At 48.1% G+C, this 24,704-nt stretch overlaps 1 protein-coding gene across 2 annotated transcripts in view; it reads left to right on the top strand.

The window, feature by feature from the left end:
• Nucleotides 1–24,704, top strand: part of ZFAT (zinc finger and AT-hook domain containing) — a 191,625-nt gene that overhangs the window by 84,995 nt on the left and 81,926 nt on the right. The window contains exons 8-11 of one of the 2 annotated variants that reach the window (XM_047074220.1): nucleotides 12,142–12,258; nucleotides 12,460–12,547; nucleotides 14,936–15,085; nucleotides 16,871–17,044. In XM_047074220.1, the coding sequence (XP_046930176.1) occupies nucleotides 12,142–12,258; nucleotides 12,460–12,547; nucleotides 14,936–15,085; nucleotides 16,871–17,044 (529 nt within the window). The remainder of the gene's footprint in view (nucleotides 1–12,141; nucleotides 12,259–12,459; nucleotides 12,548–14,935; nucleotides 15,086–16,870; nucleotides 17,045–24,704) is intronic. The other variant, XM_047074221.1, reaches the window with a different exon arrangement.

Raw genomic sequence — 24,704 nt, 5'->3', positions numbered from 1 at the left:
ATTAGAAAATATATGTAGGGGTGCTGGGTGGCTCTTGAGTTCAGCACAGGTCACGATCTCACAGTTCGTGAGTTCAAGCCCCGCATCAGTCTCTGCACTATGACAGTGTAGAGCCTGCTTGGGATTCTCACTCTCTCTCTTTCCCTCTCTCTCTGCCCCTCCCATGGCTCTCTCTCTCTCAAAATAAATAAACTTGAAAAAGTATATATATGTAGAACACTCAGGTCAGTTTTTTCAGTCCCTAGGTCATGGTCCATTTGGATAGTTGTGAAATAAATGGATTTCAACTAGTAAGTTGAGCACAACTAGTGAGCATATCTTAAGAATGAAGTTCGATAGAATAAAATAGAAATCACCAGTCTTAGTCACCCTGACCCAGGGTTAAGTTTTGTTTTCTGAGGCCTTTGTTTCCACGTTGCCAAACGGGTGGCCCCCTGTGGGTCCCAGGAAAGAAGTTGGTAAGTTGCTGACCCAGCTGTTGTAACTCATGACACCCTGAATCAGAATCACATGGGGTGAGAGGTCGCCGGGCTCTTGCCCCCACTGTAATTTGAGGGGGACCTGGGAATCTGCGCCTTCAGTCCCTCCTGATGGACACGTTTGAAATGGCACGAAACAGAGCAGATGGTGACTGCTCAGGATATGTCAGTCTCTTCCCTTTATCTCCAGCTTGGGCGCTCTCCAAGAATACCTCACAGGTATCCAGCCGATCTGGGGGCACCGTGGCAGCCACAGGCCCGCCCGCCCTTGGGAACGGGCACATTTTGGTGTCACGTGCTGACTCCGCCCCTCGCAAGGCTGTGGCTTCGCTTCCGAACTTCTCTGAGAGTTCGCTTCTGCAAAGCGCTCCAGGCTTGCCGTGGAGACTCGGGGATGACGGATGTGAGGGCCGCGGCACAGGTCCGGGTGTCCAGGGGAGAGGCGGGTCTGAGCTAGCTCGTCCTTCTCGGTAGCAGGAGGAGCAGAGCGGTAGTATTGGGCCGGTGGAGGACGCATCCGTCCATCCATCCAGGGCGTGGTGGTCTCTTGGCACATGTTTGAAATGAGCGCTTGCCCGGTCTTTGAAAAGTGCTTGGTCTGTTTTTGGCTACAAGGGTACACATATTTAAAACGTCTTGCATGTACTCGCTGGAGGTAAGGTAAAATAATATCTTGTCAAGAAAACATAGAGAAAGTAGAGGAACCCACCCTCTGGATCTTTCTGCAAATAAATGGATTTATCATTTTTTTTTGTTTTTTTTTTAGTGGAGGAAAATATTATTGAACTAAAGCGATTGGACATGAGGTTTTCCTTTTCCAAGGGCCGGGAGCCAGGTGGGCTTTTCCTCTGTGATCGCAGACCGCTTGTTTCTGTGTCGCCGTGTTTGGGCATTTATCCGCAGCCCTGGGGACCTAGGGCTGGCAGAGCTTCCTGGGTGGAAAAATGCAGCTTCCGTGAGCAAGGCCAGTGTGCAGAATTGGAGGGCATGGCCTGGCACAACAGAACGGCTTTCAGCGGACAGGATGATCCTGGAATCGAACTTCTAAACGGAGCACGTTTGGGGCTTTTATCTAGCTTGTTCAAATCAGTCCCCATTTCAGGGTCACCTTTTCTGCCTTCGTCATACCTTCTGCCTCTGTGTGTTGGCAGTTCTCAGTGGCTCACGGGCCCCTTGAGCCCAGGGCCAGTGCCTCACACCTCTGTCCTCCGCACAAGGCCTGGCACGTAACAGGGGCCCTTGGAACGTCTGAGGAATGAACGAGTGAGTCCATGGAGGACAGCAGATCCCGTAACCATAGCCTTTTATTCCTGAGAAATTGGTCAGAGTGCAGTCTCCCACCTTATTTTTTGAACTTGATATCAAATATTTTATTTTAGTTTTTGTTCTTTTTTTAAAGCTTATTTATTTATTTTGAGAGAGAGAAAGAGAAAGAGAGAATCCCAAGTAGGGCTCGACCCACAAACCCTGAGATCATGACCTGAGCTGAAATCAAGTCGGGCACGTAACCGACTGAACCACCCAGGCGTCCTGATGTCAGATATTTTATAGGAGTGGTAATTATGCGATAGTGAATTCCCTTGGTGGCAGGGGCAGGTTTGCTGTTCTCCACCCACTGCTAGTTTCAGACTTGAGAACTGCCCAGTTGCTCTGGGGGCCAGGGCACCTGCTGTAGAGCTGTTGACCAAGGTGAAGTTCACCCAGGCAGAGAGCCAGGGCCTGAGCCTACGCCCAAGCCCTGGGGCTACTCCTGCGCCCCACACTGTGGCCACGGACTCTAGCTGATGCCTTTCTTCTTTCAAAGGGTCCTGTGTTGCTTTGAAGGCCGTTTCCACCAGAGCAAACAAACTCCGAGGTCTGGGCTCCTTGACCGTCATTATTACCGCACGGGCCTCTCCCTCTCCGCCTCTGCCGGGAACTCTTTTAACAACCGCTCTTTTTAAGTTTGCTGTGTCAGTTTGGGTTTTCATCTCCGGCACGGAACTGAGGTCGAAAAAAGAAATAAATGAGTCCTAAGAGTGCGCCCTCCTCCCAGCACCCTTTCCCACCGCCTGTGTCCTTCTGACAATCTTCAAAGACATCAAGAAATGAGGGGCCCTGATAAGCTCTAAGATAAATTGCTTTCAGACTATCAGAGATTAAAAGAAAAAAAAAATCAAACAGCAAGGACTCAGGGGAGATCACTGTAAACTCCTTCAAAGCCCTTCTGAACGCCTCTATCATCTCTGCTGATGAGGGCACTGGGGGCAGCTGACAGGCCTCCTCCAGGACGTGCACCAGGCCCAGTGGCGTCTTTCCAAACGGTCTGTGAGCACGAGTTCCTGTGTGCAGACCCAGGGAGTGATGGAGTGACCTGGAAGGGTCAAGGGCAGAGGAGGACAGTGACAGAAACATCCCGAGCAGCCCTGAGCCCACGATGTAGCCTGCGTGGAAGTCTGTGGCATTGGCTGTGTGCAAAGCTCAGGGCAGCTTCCCTAGAGCTGCCTGGACCCCTGGGACCCCTGGGACCCCTGAGCTTGGCAGACATTGCTTGGAACCCAGGTGTTTTGTGGGAGGTGCATCCAGACCTTTTGGTGGTTCAGGGGGACCTTATTAGGTTTTGTTTTTGTTTTTAAATACCCTTCTCCTGAGTGTGCTCTGGGGAGCACCACCCTCAGGAGAGGTTCTGCAACGGCAGCAACTAAACCACAAAGGAATTTGGGAGGGTGCTGGCTCAGTTCCCTCTTGGAGACTCCCAGGCTGCGTTAGCCCCCAAGAAAGTCTGGTGTCTGAGGCTGAGTTGCATTGGTAGCAGTGCTGCAGCCACAGCAGCGGAGTCTTTCAGATTTATTGAGTGCTCACCGTAGGCCAGGCTCTGTTCTAAGCACTCTATGTGTGTTGCCTCAAACTTTATCGTTTAGAACAGTTTTAGGTTCACTGCAAATTGAGCGGAAAGTGCGGAAATTTCTCTGTCCCCAAACGCGCACTACCTTCCCCACCATTGACATCCCATACCACAGTGGTACCTTTGTTATAATCAGTGAACGGGCATTGACACACTAGTCACACCCAGAGTCTGCAGTTAATTACATTAAGGCTCCCTCTTGGTGCTGTACATTCGGAGGGTTTGGACAAATGGATCATGACGTGTGTCCACCATGCAGAGTAGTTTCACTCACCTAAAATTCTCCTTGCCCGCCTGTTCATCCCTCCCTTCCCCCTGCATTCTGGCCACTGTGGACCCTTTGACTTTCTCCATCGTTCTTTTTCCAGAATGTCATACAGTTGGAATCCTATAGCATGTGGCCTTTCACGCTGCCTTCTTTCACTTAGTTACACACATGTAAGTTTCTTCCCCATCTTTTCATGGCGTGAAGGCTCATTTCTTTTTAGTCCTGAGTATATTCCATTGTTTGGTTGTACCACAGTGTATCTGTTTGTCAGTATTATGGATTTGGGCCATTGTAACAGGTCTATAGTAGTATCTCATTCTTGCTTTAATTTGCATTTCCTGATGACATACGATGTGGAGCGTCTTCTCATTTACTTACGTTGGTGAGCTGTCTAGGTCTTTGGCTTGTTTAAAATTTTTTTTTATTGTTGACTTTTAAGAGTTCTTTCATATTTTGGCTAAGAGTCCTTTATCAGATATATCTTTGGCAAATATTTTCTCTCATTCTGTGACTTTTTTTTTTCTTCTCTTGACACCATCTTTCATAGAGCAGAAAATTTAATTTTAATGAAGCCCAGTTTATCGATTCAGTCTTTCATGGATTGTGCCTTTTGTTGTATCTAACAGGTCGTTATCATATTCAAGGCCATCTAGGTTTTCTTTTTTTTTTTCTTTAAAAAAATTTTTTTTTAATGTTTATTTGTTATTGAGAGACAGAGAGACACAGAGTGTGAGCAGGGGAGGGGCAGAGAGAGAGGGAGACACAGAATCCGAAGCAGGCTCCAGGCTCTGAGCTGTCAGCACAAAGTCTGACACGGGGCTTGAACTCACAAACTGCGAGATCATGACCTGAGTCACCCAGGCACCCAGGAGCCCCCAACTAGGTTTGCTTGTATGCATTCTAGGAGTTTCATAGTTTTGTGTTTTACATTTAGGTCTGTGATCCACAACGAGTTAATATTTGTGGAAGACTGTAAGATGTGTGTCTGTCATTTTGGCTGTCCAGTTGTTCTAGCATCATTTGTTGAGAAAACTGTCCTTGCTCACTTGTATAGTATTTGTCCTTGCTCACTTGTATAGTATTTGCTGCTGTGTCAAAGATCAGTTGACTGGGCTCTATTCTCTTTCACTGATCTGCTGTCTATTTTTTTTTTTTTTTTTTACCAGTGCCACACTGTCTTCATCATTGTTGCTTTATGATAAATCATGAAGTTGAGTAGTGTCAATCTTCCAACTTTGTTTTTCTCCTCCAATATTGTGTTGGCTATTCTGTTTTTGTTTTTGCCTCTCTGTATAAGCTTTACAGGCAATTTGTCCATAACCATAGAATAACTTGCTGGGATTTTGGTTGGGGTTGCATTGACTCTATATATAGATCCAGTTGTGAAGAACTGACATCTTAACCATATCGAGTCTTCCTGTCCATGAACATGGGATAGCTTTCTACTTTTTTTTTTCTTTAATTTCTTTCATCAGCATTTTGTATTTTTTCTCATATAGATCTTGTACATATTTTGTTACATTTATACCTAAGCATTTCAGTTGTGCGTGGTGCTCATATAAATGGTATCATTTTTAATTCCAGATTCCACTTATTCATTGCTGGTATATAGAATAGCAATTGACTTTTGTGCATTAACTTTTTATCTTGTAACCTTGCTGTAATGATTGCTTATTAGTTCCAGGAGTTTTTTTTTTTTTTTTTTTAACCTATTCTTCCAGACTTTGTACATAGATGATTATGTCATCTGCAAACAAAGACAGTTTTATCTCTTTTTTCCTGACGTGTATGTCTTTATTTTCTTTTCGTGCCTTATTGCTTTAGCTAGGACTTCAGTACAGTGTTGAAAGGAGTATTGGGAGATGACATTCTTGCCTTAATCTAATCTAATCTAATCTAATCATAGTGGGAAAACATCCAGTTCCACTCACTATTAAGTATGATGTTAGCTGTAAGTGTTTTGTAGATAATCTTTGTCTAAAGTTGAGGAAGTTCCTCCCTCTTCCTAGTTTACTGAGATTGTTTGTCATGAATGGGTATTGCATTTTATGAAATTCTTTTTCTGCTACTATTGATATGAGCATGTGATTTTTATTTCTTAGCCTGTTGGTGTGATAGATTATATTATTTGATTTTAGAATGTTGAGTCAGCCTTGCCTACCAGGGATAAATCCCACTTGGTTGTGGTGTATAGTTCTTTTGTTGTTGTTTTTGAAGTTTACTTATTTTGAGAGAGAATGAGGGAAGGCATGAGCAGGGGAGGGGCAGAGAGAGAGGAAGAGAGAGAATCCCAGGCAGGCTCTATGCTGTCAGTGCAGAGCCTGATGTGAGGCTTGTACTCATAAACTAGGAGATCATGACCTGAGCTGAAATCAGAGAGTCAGATGCTTAACTGACTGAGCTACCCAGGCTCCCCATCCCATTTGGGGTATACAGATCTTATTATACATTGTTGGGTTTGATGTGCTAAGGTTTGGTGAGGATTTTTGCCTCTCTGTTCATGAGAGATATTGGTCTGTAATTTACTTTTCTTACAATGTTTTTGTCTATTTTTGCTATTAAGGTAATGCTGGCCTCATAGAATGAGTTAGGAAGTAATTCCTCTGCTTCTGTTTTCTAAAAGAGATTGTAGAGAATTGGTATAATTTGTGCCTTATGTGTTTGGTAGACACATCTAGTCTTGATGCTTTTTCTGTTGGAAAATTATTAATTATTGATTCAGTTTCTTCAGTGGAGATAGGCCTATTATGATTATTTCTTTTGGCATGAATTTTGGCAGATTGTGTCTTTTAAGGAATTGGTTTGTTTCATCTAGGTTGTCAAATTTGTGGGCATAAAAGTGTTTATGGTATCCCTTTACTACCTTTGTAATGTTCATGGGATCTGTAGTATGTCCCCTTTTTCATTTCTGATGTTAGTGGCTTCTGCCCTCCCTTTTGCCTAGTTAGACTGGCTAGAGGCTTAATGATTTTATTGATCTTTTCAAAGAACCAACTTTTGGTCTTGTTGATTTTTCTCTATTGATTTCCTGTTTTTAATTTAATTGGTTTCTGCTCTAATTTTTCATATTTTTTTCTTATGCTTAACCTGGGTTTAATTTAGTCATCTTTTCTACTTTCCTAAGGTGGAAGTTTAAATGATTGACTTTAGATCTTCTTTTCTAATATTATACATTCAGTGCTATATAGATTTCCCTCCAAGTACAGCTTTCATTGCTTTCCATATATTTTGAGAAGTTGTGTTTTCATTTTTATTTAGTTTAAAATATTAAAAAATTTTTTTTCTTGCGATTTCTTCTTTAACTCATGTTATTAAAAGTATATTATTTAATATGTACATATTTTGATATAGTCTTAGCTGTCTTTCTTTATTGATTACTAGTTTAACCCATTCTGAGCAAACACCGTATGGTTTCTGTTCTTTTGAATTTGTTGAGGGCTGTTTTATGGTCTAGAATGTGGTCTGTTTTGGTGGACGTTCTATGTGACCTTGAGAAGAACGTGTATTCTGCTGTTGTTAAATAAAGTAGTCTATGGATGTCAGTTTACCCAGTTGATTGATTGAATTCAACTGTGTTGTTGAGTTCAGCCATGTCCTCACTGACTTTCTGCCTCCTGGCTCTGTCCGTTTCTGAGAGAGGGGTGTTGACGTCTCCAGCTAAGACAGTAGATTTGTTTATTTCTCCTTTTGCCATTCTACCATTTTTTGCCTCATGCTTTTTGACTCTGTTGTTAGATGCACGCATGTTAAGGATGATTATGTCTTCTTAGAGAATTGATTCCTTCAACATTAGGTGATGCCCCTTTTTATCACTGATAACCATGTCTGAAGTCTGTTCTCTCTTAAATTAGTAAGCTACTTCCCGTTTCTTTTGATGAGTGTTAGCATGGTATATCTTTCTCCGTCTATTTTCTTTTAATCTGTATGTGTCTTTAAATTTAAGGTGGGCTTCGTAGAGCCAACATATAGCTGAATCTTGTTTTTTGATCCAGTTTGGTAATCTCTTTTTTTTTTTAATGTTTATTTATTTTTGAGAGACAGAGAACAAGCAGAGGGAAAACAGAGAGAGAGGGAGACACAGAATCCAAAGCAGGCTCCAGGCTCTGAGCTGTCAGCTCAGAGCCCGATGCGGGGCTCAAACCCACGAACCGTGAGATCATGACCTGAGCTGAAGTCGGACGCTTAACCGACTGAGACACCCAGGCACCCCAGTTTGGTAATCTCTTAATTGGTGCATTTTAGATCATTGATGTCCAAAGTGATTATTGATACAGTTGAATTAATAGTTACCATATTTGTTACTGTTTTCTGTTTGTTGCCCTTGTTTTCTGTTTCTTGTCTTCTACTCTTGTTCTTTTCTGCCTTTTGTAGTTTTAACTGGGCATTTTATATGGTTTCATTTTCTTTCCTTTCTTAGCATATCACTTACAATTTTTTTTTTTTGACTTTCGCTAGTGTTTACCCTAGAACTTGCAGCATACATTTACATAGAATCCAAGTTAGCTTTCAGATAGCACTGTTCTACACTGTGGATAGTGTCAGTATCTTGTAGTAACACAGTAATCCTAATTCCTTCTTCATACCCTGTGTATCATTGCCGGTATTTATTCACTTATATATAAGCACATATATGTGTATTGAGTACATTGTTGCAGTTATTATTTTGAACAAACTTTCTGTTAGATCAATGAAGATTAAGATAAATAAAAGCTTTTATTTTACCTTTACTTCTTCCTTCTCTAGTGCTCTTTCTTTATGAAGATCAACTTTTGACCTTTTCCTCTTTGCTTTTTTTTTTAACTTTATCTTGCTTTAATATTTCTTGTAAGACAGGTCTTAGTGGTAACAAATTCCTTCAGTTTTGTTTGTCTGAGAAAGTATTTTCCTTCATTTTTTCCCCTTTCTTTCTTTCTTTTCTTTTTTTTTTTTTTTGAGAGAGAAAGAGCAAGACAGAGCACACATGGGTGAGCTGGGGAGAGGCAGAGGGAAGGGGAGAGAGAGAATCTTAAGCGGGCTTTGCACTGACATGATGAGGGGTTTGATCTCACAACTCTGAGATCATGACCTGAGCCAAAATCAAGAGTCAGACGTGTAAACAATTAGCCACCCAGGTGCCCCTCCTTCATGTTTGAAGGGTAGTTTTGCAGGGTACAGAATTCTGAGTTGGTGTTTTTTCCTTTATGTAAACATTTCACTCCATTCTCTTGCTTGTGTAGTTTCTGAGAAGTTGGGTGCAATTCTTATCTTTGTTCCTCTATAGGTAAGGTGTTTTTTTGTTTGGTTTTATTTTTTACCTCTGGCTTCTTTCAGTATTTTTTCTTTATCTTTGGTTTTCTGTAGTTTGAAAATGATGGGTGTAGTTTATTTGGTATTATTCTTACTGGATGTTCTCTGAGTTTTGGGGATCTGTGGCTTGGTGTTTGACATCATATTAGAGAAGTTCTCAATCATTATTGGTGTAGGTATTTCTTCGTTTTCTTTATCTCTTCTCATATTCCTACTACATACACGTCCCTTCGATACTCTGTTCTGTGTTCATCAATCTTTCTGCTTGCTTTTCAGTTTAAAAATTCTTTTTTATATTTATTTATTTTTGAGAGAGAAGAGTGAGCAAGCAAGCGAGCGGGGGAGGGGCAGAGAGAAAGGGAAACACAGAATCCGAAGCAGGCTGCAGGCTCTGAGCTGTCAGCACAGAGCCCGACGAGGGGCTCCAGCTCACAAACTGCGAGATCATGCCCTGAGCTGAAGTCGGACGCTTAACCGACCTGAGCCACCCAGGCTCCCCTTGCTTTTCAGTTTTAGAGGCTTCTTTTGAGATATCCGTAGACTCCGAGATTGAGCTGTATCCAGTCTAACATGCCCATCAAAGGCTTTCTTCATTTCGGCCACAGTGGTTTTGATCTCTAGCATCTCTTTGTTGGTTCTGAGAATTTTCGCCTCTGCTTCCATTGCCCCTCTCCTTTACGTGCCGTCTGCTTTGTCCAGTACAGCTCTTACTCTTAGTGTGTACATCCAAGTTGTTTTAAATGCTTGGTCTCATAATCCCCAAATCCTTGCCATATCTGAATCTCTTTTTGATGCTTGCTCTGTCTCTTCAAACTGTGCTTTTTGCCTTTTCGTGAGTCTTGTAATATTATTCTTCCTTCGTAGCTGGACAGGATGTACTGGGTACAAGGACTTGCTGTAAATAGGCGTGTAGTAATGTATTGGTAAGGTGTGGGGGAGGAGAATGATTCCGTAACCCTGTGATTAGGGCTCAGTCTCTCAGGAGCCTCTGCCTATGGACATGAACTTCACCAGTGTTCCTCATTTTTTTTTTTTTTTCAACTCCCTTAGGTGGGTAAGGATGGCTAAAGTGGGCCGGGTTTGGGTCTGTCCTTTCTCCCGTGTGGAAGGCTGTAGGGGGCAGGAATTGGGTACTTCTCCTCCTCCAGGTAGCTTAGTCTCCGATAATACCCCGGCAAGCTAGGCTCTGGTGAACTGGTTTCCTCTGGGGGGCAGGTGTTGTCAAGGATAAAATGCTCCAGCGTGTTTCAGAATGGTTCCTTTTCCCTTCTCCCTGCCAGAAGTATGGGTTTTTCTCTGATGCTCACTGTGAGTACAGGGTGGAGGCCCTAGGGGTAAAACTCACAAAAGTGGGTGCCCCTGGAATGCTGAGCTCTCCTACTTGGCCCTGGTGAATTTCCAGCAGCTTATCAATTCCAGTCTTGGTTGCCCTACTCTGGTCCTGGTTTTCTGGGGGGTGTCTGCCTGTGGGATTTTGCTCCAGTAAGTTGTGATTCTCTGCCTTCTCTTCAGGTTGGGGGGCACTGGCTTGCCCCTGTGACCTCACGTGTCTTAAGGGTTAAGAAGGGTTGTTCCTTTCTCAGCGTATTCATCTATTGTTAGGATGGAGTAGAAACTTCTGAGCCTCTCCCGTGCTGGACTAGAAATTGCGAGTCTGCTTTATGTGTTTGTAATTTCATTTTTCCTCCTAGCAACAGGCGGTTTTTATTGCCATTTTACAAATGAGGAAACCAAGGCACGGACGGTTAAGTCACTGGCCCAGGGTTCCCGAGCTAAGTGGCGAAACCAGGATTTGAGCTCGGGGTCTGTGAGTCCTGAGTCTGTGCTCTTGGTCACTGTCTTATAGGAGCAGGAACTCTGGACTACAGGGGTCTGCTTTGGACACCCATCTCTGCCCTCCGGGGGGTGTGGCCTTGGGCGGCTCTAAATGCCCCGTAGGTCGCGGCATGTAACACACAGCACTCTGGACGAGGAAGTTCGGAAGAAATGGTCGCTGTTGCTGCTGCTGTTATTAGTCTGAGTTGACTGTGTTTCTGGGTGGCTCTGAGGATTGTGTTCGTTTACTAAGACATGAGAGCCCTTGGTTGGATGCTGAGCTCCTAGCAGGTGCTCAACAAATGGTGGGGGTTCGTTCTGTAAATGCAAGTGAGCGCGGACTGGGAACACCTTCCGGAACTATCCTTGCGGTCACGGCTCCTGCGGCTCTTGCAGGCTTGTGAAGTTTGTTCACACAGGTCACGCTTCTGGAGCTTCTCGTGGGTTTTTGCGGGTGTTTCTCCGAGTGATTCGTGTGCAGCCTCACTTGGTTGTCTTTCCTGACAGGGGCGCCGAGGGTGGGAGCACGAGTGAGACCCGTACGCATGGCTCTCTGTTGTCTGGCCACCTCTCCCACCTGTCTGTAGCCCCTGCAGAGCAGGTGGAGTCCGGAGGCCGACCTTTCCCTTCCTCAGCTTACCCCTCGCGCTCGTCCCTCGAGCGCCTGTACCACCGAGTGGCATGAACAACCGATGTTTCTGGTCGCGCAGTTCTGGAGGCTAGCGTTCCAAGATCAAGGTGTCAGCGAGGTTACTTCCTCCTGAGGGCCATGGGCGAGAGTCTGTTCTCTGCCTCCCTCTGAGCTTCCAGCGTTTCGCCAGCAATCTTTGTCGTTTCTTGGCTTGTAGACTCGCCACCTGGATTTCTGCCTCATCTCCACGTGGGATCCCCCTGTGTGCATGTCCCTGTCCAAACACCAGACCTGTTGGATGGCGGTCCGCCCTGATGACTTCTTCTTAGCTGGTTACAGCTGCAGTGACCCCCTTTCCAAATGAGGTTTCATTCCGAAGTACTGGGGGGTTAGGACTTCACTACGTGGATTTTGCAGGAGACACGGTTTAACCCCCAACACCCACCCTCCGGGGACAGTTGGCCCATGAACTAGCCCAATAGTGAGCCGAGGGAAAAGGCAGATGAGCAGAGCTAGAGCCTGATCATTCACGAGCGTTTCTCCTTTCGTGGGAGCTCGATCCACGAAGCGAGGAGCATGAACCTCCGTGGGACGCGGCCCGGGGGGGCCTGTGTGCGTTCAGGTTCAGACGCCCGCTCTTCCTCTCAGACTCGGGGCTCATCCCTCTGAGGGTGGCTCTGAGGAGCCATCTGCAGTGTGAGCACAGTAATGCCTGTCCACTGAGAGTGGTTGTGAGTCCCAGTAAAATAACTCTGTGAAACCCCCCCACACCACGCAGAGAGCATTGGAGGACATAATACGCGTTGGGTCGCGGAGCAGCGCCGGTCTGCGTGGTAGACCTCGAGGCCCAGCCCTGCCCTCTGCTGGCCCGGCCACCTTCACCGGACCCTCGTCTGTAAGCCCCGTCCCTCCCTTCTGACGCGGAGCCGCTACTGTTCCCGGGCTGTGAGGGCCAGGTGCAGGGGCATGTCACACGTTCGCAAAGGTGCACTGTGGTCTGGCCGTGGTGGCGGTGGTGGTGACGGTGGTGGTGGACGTTCCGTGGAGCCGAGGTTTAAGTGGGACGCTTAATTGACTGTGCTCTCTTTCTGTTAAGGACAAAAGGAGTTATTCTTGTCCTGTGTGTGAAAAGTCTTTTTCAGAAGATCGATTGATCAAGTCGCACATCAAGACCAACCATCCTGGTAAGGTTATGCATTTTGGAGAGGAAATTAACTTTAAGATGCTTATGTTTCATTCATTTATTCGTTCGTTCATTCATTCATTTATTTTTAATGCGTTTTTAATTTATTTTCGAGAAAGTGCTGAGCGGGGGAGGGGTAGAGGGAAAGGGGAACCAGGATCCGAAGCGGGCTCTGAGCCAAACATGGGCCTTGAGCTCCTGAACCGTGAGATCGTGACCTGAGCCCAAGTTGGACCCCTAACTGACTGAGCCACCCAGGCACCCCTAAAATGCTTATGTTTATTTTAAAACACAGCATTACATGTCAACTGCACTAAACGGAAATAAAGAGGGACGGAGGTATGAGTAAATTTAAGGGATACGATTACCTTTATTTAAGGTTGGGAATTTATAACCATTTACTTCATTTTATCCTTTCATCTGGCCTTCAGATACTCTCCCCACACTGTCATCTCCCTTCCCCCTTTTCATGTGCACTTTGAATGCCTTCAGATGGGTCACTTACAATGCAGGTCTGACCTAGACTCCACTCCCTGGAAGCCGGTGCCTGGCCCCTGTGAAACACTTGTTCCCCAGCAGGGTGGTTTATGAAGGGTGTGCACTCCCAGACTGAGGAGCCTTGGCGAGTCGGGGTGACTGTCACCCTGGGTCTCCTCACACTGGTTTCCTTAGCCACTTAGAGGTGTGAGCACGAGCCACCTGGCCACTGCCTGCCACACTTCTGTTCTCGCCAACTGGTACACATTTCCTCCATTCTGCCCCGTTAATTCCTGTTTGTTCTCTGTGTTCTTCCTTGGGGAGGATGTGAGGGCTCCCTGGCTGGGGACGCTGACCCCTTGTGTTCAGGTCATTGCCACCTCCTTGCCACCCCGTGAGAGCCTTGGGGTAGGGCTGCCACCGTTAAGGCCCAGCCCCAGATCTGGGTGTCACATGGGCAGGCCCGGGGGCACAGACGTGGGTGCTGACGTGGGTGCTGTGTGTGGCAGAAGTGAGGGACAGGTAAGCCGGTGCACTTCCCCTGCGTCCCTGTCCCTTTTCTCTTTGTTTTGTGTCCGCTCTTGTCTTCGAGCACCGACTGCCTGATTACCGATGATAATGGGGAAAAGAGAGATCACAGGGTTCACGAACTCTCACGTTCTGTCCGGGAGCAGATGGAGCCCTGAGGCCTTCACCCGTGGTGTCCTGGTGGCCTCGTCCTGCCCTCCCCGTGTCGGCCTGTGTCCCGTGTCACCCGCATCCGGTGTGAGCCGGGGATGCTCATTTAAACCGCCCAACCTTTGCTCATGAACATGTGTGAGCTGTTCTTTCTCTTTGGCTGAAACTTCAGATGTCTACAAAACAGGGTAACAGGAGGGACCCCAAGGATCCGTAACAGCCTGGCCTCTGCACCCACGTGCACTTTATCAGATTTGTTTCCTGTACTGACCCTCCAGACTTTTGTCCTAGAATATCTTCAAGTTCGTCCCACACGCGTGCCATTTCCCCGTAAAAGAACTTAAGATGCATCTGTAGCAAGTAAGGGCGTCTTCTGAACACAGCCACTGGGTCGCCATTAAAACAGACTTGTTATGAGGAGCACTGGGTGCTATGTGTTACATTCTAAATCTGAAACCAATTCTACCCTCTATGTGAGCCAACTAGAATCTTTTTTTAAATTTTTTTTTTAACGTTTATTTTCGAGAGAGACAGAGACAGAATGCGAGTGGGTTAGGGGCAGAGAGAGGGAGACACAGAATCCGAAGCAGGCTCCAGGCTCCGAGCCGTCAGCACAGGGCCTGACGCGGGGCTTGAAGTCACGGACCGTGAGATCATGACCTGAGCCGAAGTCGGACGCTCAGCCGACGGAGCCACCCAGGCGCCCCTAGCCAATTGAAATAAAAACGTGAAATAAAAACGAAAGTAAAATCAGGTAAAACAAACAGAATTAGTGGTAATTCCTTATCCTTACCTACCATTAGTTCATTTAAAATTTCCCGAGTCCACTGAAGATTGTTTGAATCAAGACTCAGGCATTTTGTTTTTAGTTGTCCAGTCACTCGAGTGTCTTCTATTCTGTGGGACACCCCAGCCCACTTTTGTTCCCGTGACATCAATTTGTTGGGGGGACCGGGTCACTTCTCCTGTAGATGATTTCACGTCCTGCATTTGTGTGACGGTGCCTTGTGGCATTGTTTCTCTGTCCCTCACGTTTTATGCTCACAGATATTTAGATCTGAGACTTGTAGATTCTGGTTTAACTTTTAGGCCGAAATTCTATTGCTGGACTCCATGGGGCACTTCTGGATTTGTCACGTTAGTGCTGGGGTTCGGGCACTGTCACGAGGTTCACGTCCATCTTCCATGAGCCGATCTCCTTTGGCTTCTGATGATCACCCTGCTTTTCATCTAGAGGTCTCCATGAGCACTATTTCCGAGGTTCTCGGGAGGAGGGTTCAGCTGAAAGGGCTGATTGGAAAGAGAGCCATGAAGTGCCCGTATTGTGATTTCTATTTCATGAAGAACGGCTCAGACCTTCAGCGTCATATTTGGGCTCATGAAGGTGAGTACTCGTCTCTCAGGATGGAGCAGCCTTTCAATGTCGTGCTTCTGAGCCTCACGCGGGAGCGCTTTAGGGGGAAGCCGTGTCGCCATGCGCCCTGCAGTTAGACTTCCTTCCACTTACCCAGAAACGTGTGCAGCGGCCAGCTGAGCTCCGTGATTTCAGTCACTGCCTGTTCAGTGGCAAGTGCGGCGAGCAGAGGCATGCAGTTCTTTGTAGCTTTCGTTGGGACTGCCGCGAAATAAATCCGCACGACCCCTGCACTAGGCAGAGGGCTTCAGGAGGACAGGAACAGCACTGTCTCAGTCACGGAGGTGACTGGTGGCCGCCGTGGTGCGCTGGCTCGGTAGGTGCTGAGGAAGTGTTGGTGTTGCACAGATGAGCAAAGGCGAAGAGGACAGCAGAACGTCGTCTGGTCCCAGCATCGTGGAGGAAGAATCCAGGAGGCGGGAGGAACACAGGCTGTGCTTTTGGGGTGCTTGCCTAGGAGGGGAGGAGCGGGGAGCACGCTCTGGGGCTTTGGGCAGTTGGAGGTCGGGAGACTGCCAGAGACAGTGGGCCACCAACTTTGCCTCCCGCCGTAGGGACGCGGCTCTCCTGGGGGTGAGGCTCGGTGGTGGGGGCAGGGGGAGCCCTTCCGGATGTTCGCAGAGGTCCCGCCTGTGAGTTAGGAAACTGGGAAGCTGCGGGCAGGAAAACAAGAGGGCTCCTGGGGAGGACGGAGGATGAAGAGTTTCTACGGCGTGGCCAGAAGCACCTGCTCTCAGGCCTCGGGGGAAGTGCTGTCAGGAAGGGAGAGGCGGTCGGGTTGGTGAGCGATGCAGCAGGGCCCACGCCAGGCAGAAGGAGCTGAGGTCAAAGCCGCGGTGGGGGAGGTGCGTTTGTTTACCGGCACGGGTGCACCCCAGCTCTGCGCCCCGGGCACACCTTGCAGCCTCCCTGAAGCCTCAGGTTCCTCCACTGCCAAGCCTCAGGCCTCGTAGACAAGGGCTGAACCTGCCGGGCGCGCAGCGTGGCAGGTTCCCCCTGCGCTCGGTGTCGGGAACAGTGTCCCTCTCCCCATGCCCGTGGCACCAGGTGTCGCAGCCTGTTTCGCTTTACATTCCCCCCCGGACAGAGGCCGCAGGGGCAGGGGCTTCTCCGCTTCAGAGAACCCCCCCCCCCACCCCCGCTGCGCTTGCTACGGAGCAGGTCCTCAGCAGGTGTTTGCTGAGTGAAGGGAGAGCAGCCAGGATGCCCCACAGTCCAGGCCATTAGCCCAACACCAGCTGATGTCAGGGTTCTGTTTGGTGTATGAAAATGTGCTTTCACATCTGATCCTAGGTGCCCGAGCACGTTGGGTTTTGCACACAGACCCTTGTTTCCTTGAATTTTTGTCAGCTCACCTCAGTCCCGTTGGATTGAGCGAACGTGTGCTGCAGGGACTGCCCGGGGTCCGTGCCCTCAAGGGGTTCCCAGACCGCGGGGAGCGGCAGTGTGAACGACTTGTGATGCACTGTAGCAGAACAGCTAGCGGAGGGGTCCAGGACATTCGCTTGGGCGGGCCAGAGGAGACCGCCCAGGGGAGGCCCTGGCAGAGCCGGGAGGAAGGGCGTGGCGGGCCGAAGGAACAGTGTGGAGGAGCATGGCGAGGCAGGTGTGCGCCACGTTTAGGGACAGGCGGGTGCACTGCTTTGTTCAAAGTGGATGTGCACATGTATCCTTGGGATGCACACACGGATGCAGATAGGGGTGTGTGCGTGTGTGTGTGTGTGATTCTGTGTGTTTTTTCCCCTCCTCTGGTAGGTGTGAAACCCTTCAAATGTTCTTTGTGCGAGTATGCAACTCGCAGCAAGAGTAACCTCAAGGCTCACATGAACCGTCACAGCACTGAGAAAACCCACCTGTGTGACATGTGTGGCAAGAAATTCAAATCAAAAGGGACGCTGAAGAGTCACAAGCTGCTTCACACTGCTGACGGTGAGTCCAGGACTCTGTACCATAGTGAGTTTGTTTCCCTCTTGAAAGTGTGGTTTGAGGGGCGCCTGGGTGGCTCAGTGGGTTAAACGCCTGACTCTTGATTTCGGCTCTGGCCGTGATCTTACGGTCAGTGGGATGGGGCCCCGTGTCTGGCAACACGTGCTCTCTCTCTCTCTCAAAAAAACCCACAAACACCCAAAAGTGTGGTTTGAAGCTGACATTCCAAGTTCAGCAGAAACTGTGCATGTGTTGCCTGCAGGCCAAGACAGAGCTGTGTCTTGTAGAATTTCAGTCCTGGGAGAGAGAGGACAGAACTCACCTGCTTCCTCATTTTCCCTGGGTTCAGTGTCGGAGGCTTGCCTGACCTCCACCAGTGCTTGCTTAACCTTGTGTGTGTGTGTGTGTGTGCATAGTGTGCGTGCGCACGCACACACACACTCGTGTGTATACATAAGGCGGCGAATGCGGAGGGGACGCTGCTTCAGGGAACAAGGCACCCTCGGGAGGCCTTGATCTCAAAGTTGGAACCTTCTTCAGCCCTCCACCCCCACCTGAGCCTGAGGACCTTGAATGGCAGCCACGCTCACGATCACACTCGACCTGATCACACCTGGTCCACTTGATGTACACTCGAGTGGATGCATATCAGCTAAGCCACCGCAGGGGTTGATATTCAGCCCCAAATGGGGGGCTCAGTTTATTTTATTTTATTTTTTATTTTTTTTTTTTTTTTAATTTTTTTTTTAACGTTTATTTATTTTTGGGACAGAGAGAGACAGAGCATGAACGGGGGAGGGGCAGAGAGAGAGGGAGACACAGAATCGGAAACAGGCTCCAGGCTCTGAGCCATCAGCCCAGAGCCCGACGCGGGGCTCGAACTCACGGACCGCGAGATCGTGACCTGGCTGAAGTCGGACACTTAACCGACTGCGCCACCCAGGCGCCCCTTATTTTTTTTTTAATTTTTTATAACATTTATTTATTTTTTTTTTCAAAGTTTATTTATTTTTGGGACAGAGAGAGACAGAGCATGAACGGGGGAGGGGCAGAGAGAGAGGGAGACACAGAATCGGAAACAGGCTCCAGGCTCTGAGCCATCAGCCCAGAGCCTGACGCGGGGCTCGAACTCACGGACGGCGAGATCGTGACCTGGCTGAAGTCGGACGCTTAACCGACTGCGCCACCCAGGCGCCCCAACATTTATTTATTTTTGAGACAGAGAGAGACAGAGCATGAACGGGGGGAGGGCTAGAGAGAGAGGGAGACACAGAATCTGAAGCAGGCTCCAGGCTCTGAGCTGTCAGCACAGAGCCTGATGCGGGGCTCGAACTCACGGACCGCGAGATCGTGACCTGGCTGAAGTCGGACGCTTAACCGACTGCGCCACCCAGGCGCCCCGGGGGCTCAGTTTAAAATACACACAATGCTTGGGCAAATCTGACCTTGGTGAAGTATACTTCAGTGGATTTCTACTTTCATTCCTTCATTAAGAACCATGGATCGAGTTCTTCCTCCGGTCCAGCTGTGCCTGGGGTGTAGGGTCAGTAAGGAGCAGCCTCCGGCCCTGGGGAGTTTATAGCCCAGGGGGGAGGTGGTGGGGGTGGGGGGAGAACCACACACAGCTGTGCCGAAGGTGGATGCGGTGATGGAAGGCGGCTCGCAGCCCCGGGAGGAGGGTGTGAGTCGCCGTGGGCAGGACATGTGGTGGGCAGTGGTCACAGTGTCCAGGAGAGTCTCCCCGAGAGGGGCGGGATAGAGGGAAGACATGCAGAATCGTTGTAGGAAGCCAGGCAGCTAAACCACAAAGGCCTTTAACCTTTATTTATTTTCCTTTAAAAACCCCAGTTGTCGCAGGGTGTTGTGACTATTCCACGCAACAAGATTATAAACCATATTTATAAGTATATTGGTGTTGAAGCACAATCATATACAAAAACTGGAGTTCACCGTAACAGAGTGATTTCAACAGTTACTTTTCGAGAGCAATACGGCCATTAGGTGACACCTTCATTGTAGAATGTTCCAGGGAACCCATGCTGGTGTGTGTGTGCATCTGGGTGAGCTTGGGGGATTGTGGAGAGGCCGCATGCTCAGCGAGGCTTCGTTAGAGTTCAAGATCCAGGGCTTGCCCAAGGCTCAGTGGAGGCCAGAGCCATAACTATTCAGACTTCAGCACTGTGCTATAAATAAGAAAATCCATAAGCAAAATAATTAAAAATGCAGTGACAGTAAAGCAGTCTTATCCTGAGTAATGAAAGCATTAAGTCATGTAATTATTCATGAGTTCTGTGCCTCTGTTATTTTTTGACATGGAAGCACCCAAGTCACTGAAATGCCTAATAACACAGTGTCACTAATGAGGAGCGGCCGTCCTCAGTGCCGGGAGGTCTGGGGTGTCCACGGGGCTGTGGTGTCAGGGTCTGGGGGGGCACTCTTGGGGCCAGGGAGGGACACTGTGGCCTCATGCAGGGCTCTGAGGTCTGGGTTCTGGCCTGAAAGGCTTTGGGGAGGTGGGGCGTGTCTAATCAGGGGCTGTGGACCGACCACCGTCAGATGCGGAGGGGACCGCTGGAGTGGGCAGCGTGTCAGGGCGGGCATGGCAGTGACATACTCAGCTTATGACACGTGTCACGTCACTTGCTTCCCCGAGCTCTTCAGCAGGAAAGGGAATTTGGAGAGGCAAAGGTGCTGTCTAGTGAAAGCAGTAAGGCAGCCTTCCTGAAGCGCACCAGCTGTCTGCCCCACCTGGGCCTGAGTTTGGTGCGTCAGGACAAGGACATGAGACCGTCACACTTCCTGGGTCCATCTCCACCTCTGTGCTCTGTGAGTCCAGAGGCAGGTGGCTGGTGAAGATCTGGAACTCCGTGGGGCAGGGTAGCTTCACCCAGTCTGAGTCTGGGCTGGTCTTTTCTTCCCGAGGGCTTCCAGTCTCGTGTTGTCTCGAAGGCCAGCTTGATGTGTGGATTGCTGGATCTCAGGCCAGATGTCCCAGCTTCATGGACAGTCTGCTGTGTACGTGTGATCAAACTATAGGCACTTCTTTTTCTTTGCAATTTTAAAAAAGCTTTGAAAAAAGTTTAGTTCCATCTCCTACCCACTTTTTCCGTGGCACTCGCATCTTGATGAATTTTGAAAGCTCTTTGCATATCAGTGGTTTGTCATAATGGTGCAAACATTTCCCTCCAGCTTACCATTTGCACTAACATTTTGTTTGTCATGGTTTTTTATGTACAGAAGTAAAATAACTTTGCATATGTAAATTTATCCGTCTTTTCCTTTATTTTTTTCTTCATGATTTCTCTGTGTTGAAAGAAACCCTCCACGTATTAGGGGAAAATTCTTTTGTATTTTCTTCAAGTTTTATTTTGGGGGTTTATAATGTTTATTAAATGTAATATTCTTGAAATTTATTTTGGTGTGTGGTGTGTGATAGGGATCTTTTTTTTTTTTTTAACAGTTATCAATTAACATATTTACAGAGAAGTTTGTTCTTTTCATTTTGTTTTGAAATTTGAATTTCTCAAGATGCTGGGCATGTTCTGAGATTTTTGTCTGTTTGGATAATCTGTGTCTAGAGTATGGTTTTATAAGGTGCTATTTTTATAAATCATTGTATGCACACATATGTTATTCCTTTTTCTTTTTTTCTGGACATCTCTTAGGTTTTCTCAGTTATCCTTTTGGATAAGCTTTGAAACTGATTGGTCAAATTAAGAAAAATAACCTACCCTCCACCAAAGAAGGACACTCTCTCCCTCCCCAGGGATGCCCTTGGGAGCCATGTGACAACATGACACGTGCTTTGAATTCCTCAGGGAGAAGTGCTGGGATCAGGGGTTTGGCTGCTTTGATGAGGTTGTCAGCCTGTAACCCTAGAATTAGCTCTTTATTTATTTATTTTTAATGTTTATTTATATCTGAGAGAGAGAGAGAGAAAGAATGAGCAGGGGAGGGGCAGAGAGAGAGGAGACACAGAGTCCAAAACAGGCTCCAGGCTCTGAGTTGTCAGCACAGAGCCCGACACAGGGCTCGAACCCATGAACCCCGTGAGATCATGACCTGAGCTGAAGTGGGATGCTTAACCGACTGAGCCACCCTGGCGCCCCAGCTCCTTATTTGGAAACAGACGTTTAAGACCTGCCTGGAATGACTTGGTTTTTACTCTGTTGTGTCGGTGACGGTTCAATAGCTTGTCTCACAGAGAAGCTATGTGGGGTACGCAGGGCTGTGGAGGCCCGAGCCGCTCTTATCTCCCACCGCCTCTTGGCGTGGCCTGGGTCGCATTACTTCTCTGAGCCTCCGTTTCCTCAGCAGTAAAATGGGGATGATTATACCCCCGTGCCTGATGGCCTTGGGGATCAGATGACAGAAGGAGCGCCCACTTACCTGGGCTTCACCTGCTGTCTCGCTGCTCCTTCTCAGTCTGCTTTCCTGGGGCCACCTTCGCGCTGACTTCTCCCTCTTGGAAGTTCACAGTGCTCAATCCACAGATTTCCGCACTTGTTCCTGGGGCGTCTCCCGGTCTCCCCGTGCTTCCAGCCGTTTATGTGGAAGGCTTCCCAGTTTCTGGGTGTGTGTCAAAGCCCAGCAGCCCGCCAGATCCTTCAGAGCCCTCCTGGCCCTGAGGTGTCTCTTCTTGCCTTCTTTGTCTCAGGTGTCCCGTGTCGTTTCTGTGACGAACATGTGTTTGTCTCTGCCACTTGAACTCTTCCCAGTTCCTTCGTACTTTCTTGTGTGTTTCTTTTCTTTTTTTTTTTTTTAATGTTTATTTATTTTTGAGACAGAGAGAGACAGAGCGTGAGTGGGGGAACGGCAGAGAGAGAGGGAGACATAGAATCCAAAGCAGGCTCCAGGCTCTGAGCCGTCAGCACAGAGCCCGATGCGGGGCTTAAACCCACAAGCTGTGAGATCATGACCTGAGTGAAGTTGGACGTCCAACCAGCTGAGCCACCCAGGTACCCCTCTTCTGTGTCTCTTACTGTCCTCTGTCTCTAACGTGCATTGTAATTTCCTTATTCTTGACTTGCTGTGTCTTCCATTGGACTGTAAGCTGCTCTAGCAGGGATTTTTGACCTTTTTTTAAAAAAAAAAACACTTTTTTGTAATGTTTATTTTTGAGACAGAGGGAGACAGAGCATGAGTGGGGGAGGGGCAGAGAGAGAGGGAGACACAGAATCTGAAACAGGCTCCAGGCTCCGAGCTGTCAGCACAGAGCCCGACGCGGGGCTCAAACCCATGAACCGTGAGATCATGACCTGAGCCGATGTGGGACGCCTAACCAACTGAGCCACCCAGGTGCCCCAGGAGTTTTGACCTTTTACATCTGCTTTGTTTTGTAGCCCTGGCACCTAAACCAGTGCCTGGCGTGTGTGTGTGTGTGTGTGTGTGTGTGTGTAGTAGGTGCTCAATAAATGTTTGTTGGTTGAATGAGTGAAAAAAATGTAAAGTACCTGGCATACCGTGCTTGGCATACAGAAGCACTCAGTGCGTTATTTCCCCCATGTCCTCTCTTGGATAGTTCTATTAAATCAAATGCTTGTGAATTGGATGTTTTAAAACACGGTAGAGGAACTCACCATTAAATGAATCTTTTTGGGTATCTTTCAGTGAAAAGGAATTGAGTAGTTACCCTCTCCTGTTACCTGCTTGCAAGGCCAATTTTTCACATTTATTGGCTTCTTTAAAGTGATGTGTCCCTGTTTATTCATTCTTGTTTCCCAGAGGGGCTCATTACTGTGCCTCAGAAGGGATAGGTCAGGGTGGGTGCAGGTCTCAGTTAGAAAGGTTTGCCGGTCAGTATGTACAAAGAGGGACACTGATCTGTGAAGGGCCTTATTAAGCCCTTTGCGTGTAGGCCAACGGTATGAAAGAAGTTAATGCAAAAATCATGCCGTAGCATATTTCCTCCCTTTTGACTTTGAAGGCGGCGTACACATGTGCGGTCTAGAGGCTCTTACAGGATTCCGCCTCCCCTAGCAGATGGGGAAGGTGAAATGGGGCAGCGCCTTACTGTTAGGTAATCAAACAGGAATCCTCTAATCATGAAATAAAAAGCTCTTTGAAGCTCCGTGCTAATTCCTTCGGGTACCCCCCTTCCCCCGCCCCATCTGACCTGCCCTCATGCACTTGAGTTAAGAAGTTTTCTGGCAAAACTTACAAAGAGGAATTATCCGAGCTTCAAGCACTCTTGTATGTGTCGTAATTAGACAAGTGGAGAGTCGAGTGTGGAACTTAGGTCTGAGTGGAGGACGTAGCATTTTTCCCCTCGCTCCTTCAGCTGATAATAAGAGATGCCATGGCTACACGTGGAGATATTCTGGGAGATGTAAGTGTGGACTTGCTTTTTCTCGTCTTTCCTCTAAAGGCGGAATCATCGTAGGATAAAGTAGCCCCGCTTATCCGGGGTCTCTTTACTTCTAAAAACATACACTCTGGAACCAGGAAGGTAACCAATGGAAAGTGGTGCCTGAGCAACGGGCTGGTTGACCCCTCCAAGTTCATGTCCTATGCTCCAGTGCGACTGGTCCCTGCACAGCATCCTCGTCACTCTTACCTTTCGCCAGCTCACCCTGGAGTTAAAGGTTAAGGGCCAGGGGTGGGCATGGGCTCGGTGGGTTTCTGTGGCCTTTACCGGCCTGTGTCTGGGTGACGGGCCACAGAGGGAGGACCGACTGCAGTGCCTTTTTATATGTGCGCCCTGGCTGGGTGCACCCGAAACACTTTCTCTCAGCTTTTTGTAAACCATAGGAGTTACAGCCCGTAGTGTAAAATGTACCAGACAGCTCACTGAATAGTTAGCTTAGACTAATACACAGATTTAACTGTTGAATAAGGCTTGGTTACCTAAAACCTCACCAGGGTACAGGGTTCTCAAGCCACAAATTGCAAATCCCTGGCAAAGCATCTGGAACTTCAACCCAGTTGTGGCGCCCTGCCCGTTCCTGCTCTTTTCTCTGGCTCTGTGCCGCCCTCCGTCTCTTTCCATGTCTAACGCTGGTCCGTCCCTCCTTGTATCAGAACTGATGTGCTAATTACAGAGCCATCCATCTCTTCAGTCTGCAGTTGCCTGAAGTTCAGTCTTAAAAGTACAGAGACTTCTTTAAACTGTATTCTTGTCGCGGTAGCTGTTTCTGTTCTGAGTTGCCACTGCCTAGATTACTGCCGATGCTGGGACTGTGGGGACAGTGCTCTGCAAAATACCTGCTGCAGAGTGTGCTGTGCTGCCTTTTAAATTTTTTTTTCTTTTTTCTTTTAGAGAGAGAGTGTGTGTGCACACACAGGGGGGGAAGGGGCAGAAGGTGGCGGGGTGGGGCGGGGGGAGAGGGAGGGAGGGAGAGAATCTTAAGCAGGTTCCATACTCAGCATAGAGCCCAGCGCAGGGCTTGATCCCATGACCCTGGGACCATTACCTGAGCCGAAAACAAGAGTCAGATGCTCAACCGACTGAGCCACCCAGGCGCTCCAGGGAGCTTTTCTTGTATTAGGCAGCACACCCCCCATGGGCCAGGCTGTGTGGAGAGGCAGTAGGCAGAGTGGGTGCAATGGTGGGTTCCGGGAGGGCAGACCCAGGTTGGAACGACTTCCCGCCTGTGTGACCGTGAACCGGTCTTCACAGCCCTGTTAGTTTCCTGTGGCCACAGTGACAAACAAGCACAAATTT

The sequence above is a fragment of the Lynx rufus genome, unplaced genomic scaffold, assembly GCF_022079265.1.
Source record: "Lynx rufus isolate CCGP_SWC_20201006 ecotype Redwood Valley unplaced genomic scaffold, mLynRuf1.p SCAF_12, whole genome shotgun sequence".
NCBI lineage: Eukaryota > Metazoa > Chordata > Mammalia > Carnivora > Felidae > Lynx > Lynx rufus.
Note: the sequence above shows the minus strand (reverse complement) of the source record. Positions and strands in the feature narration are given on the sequence as shown.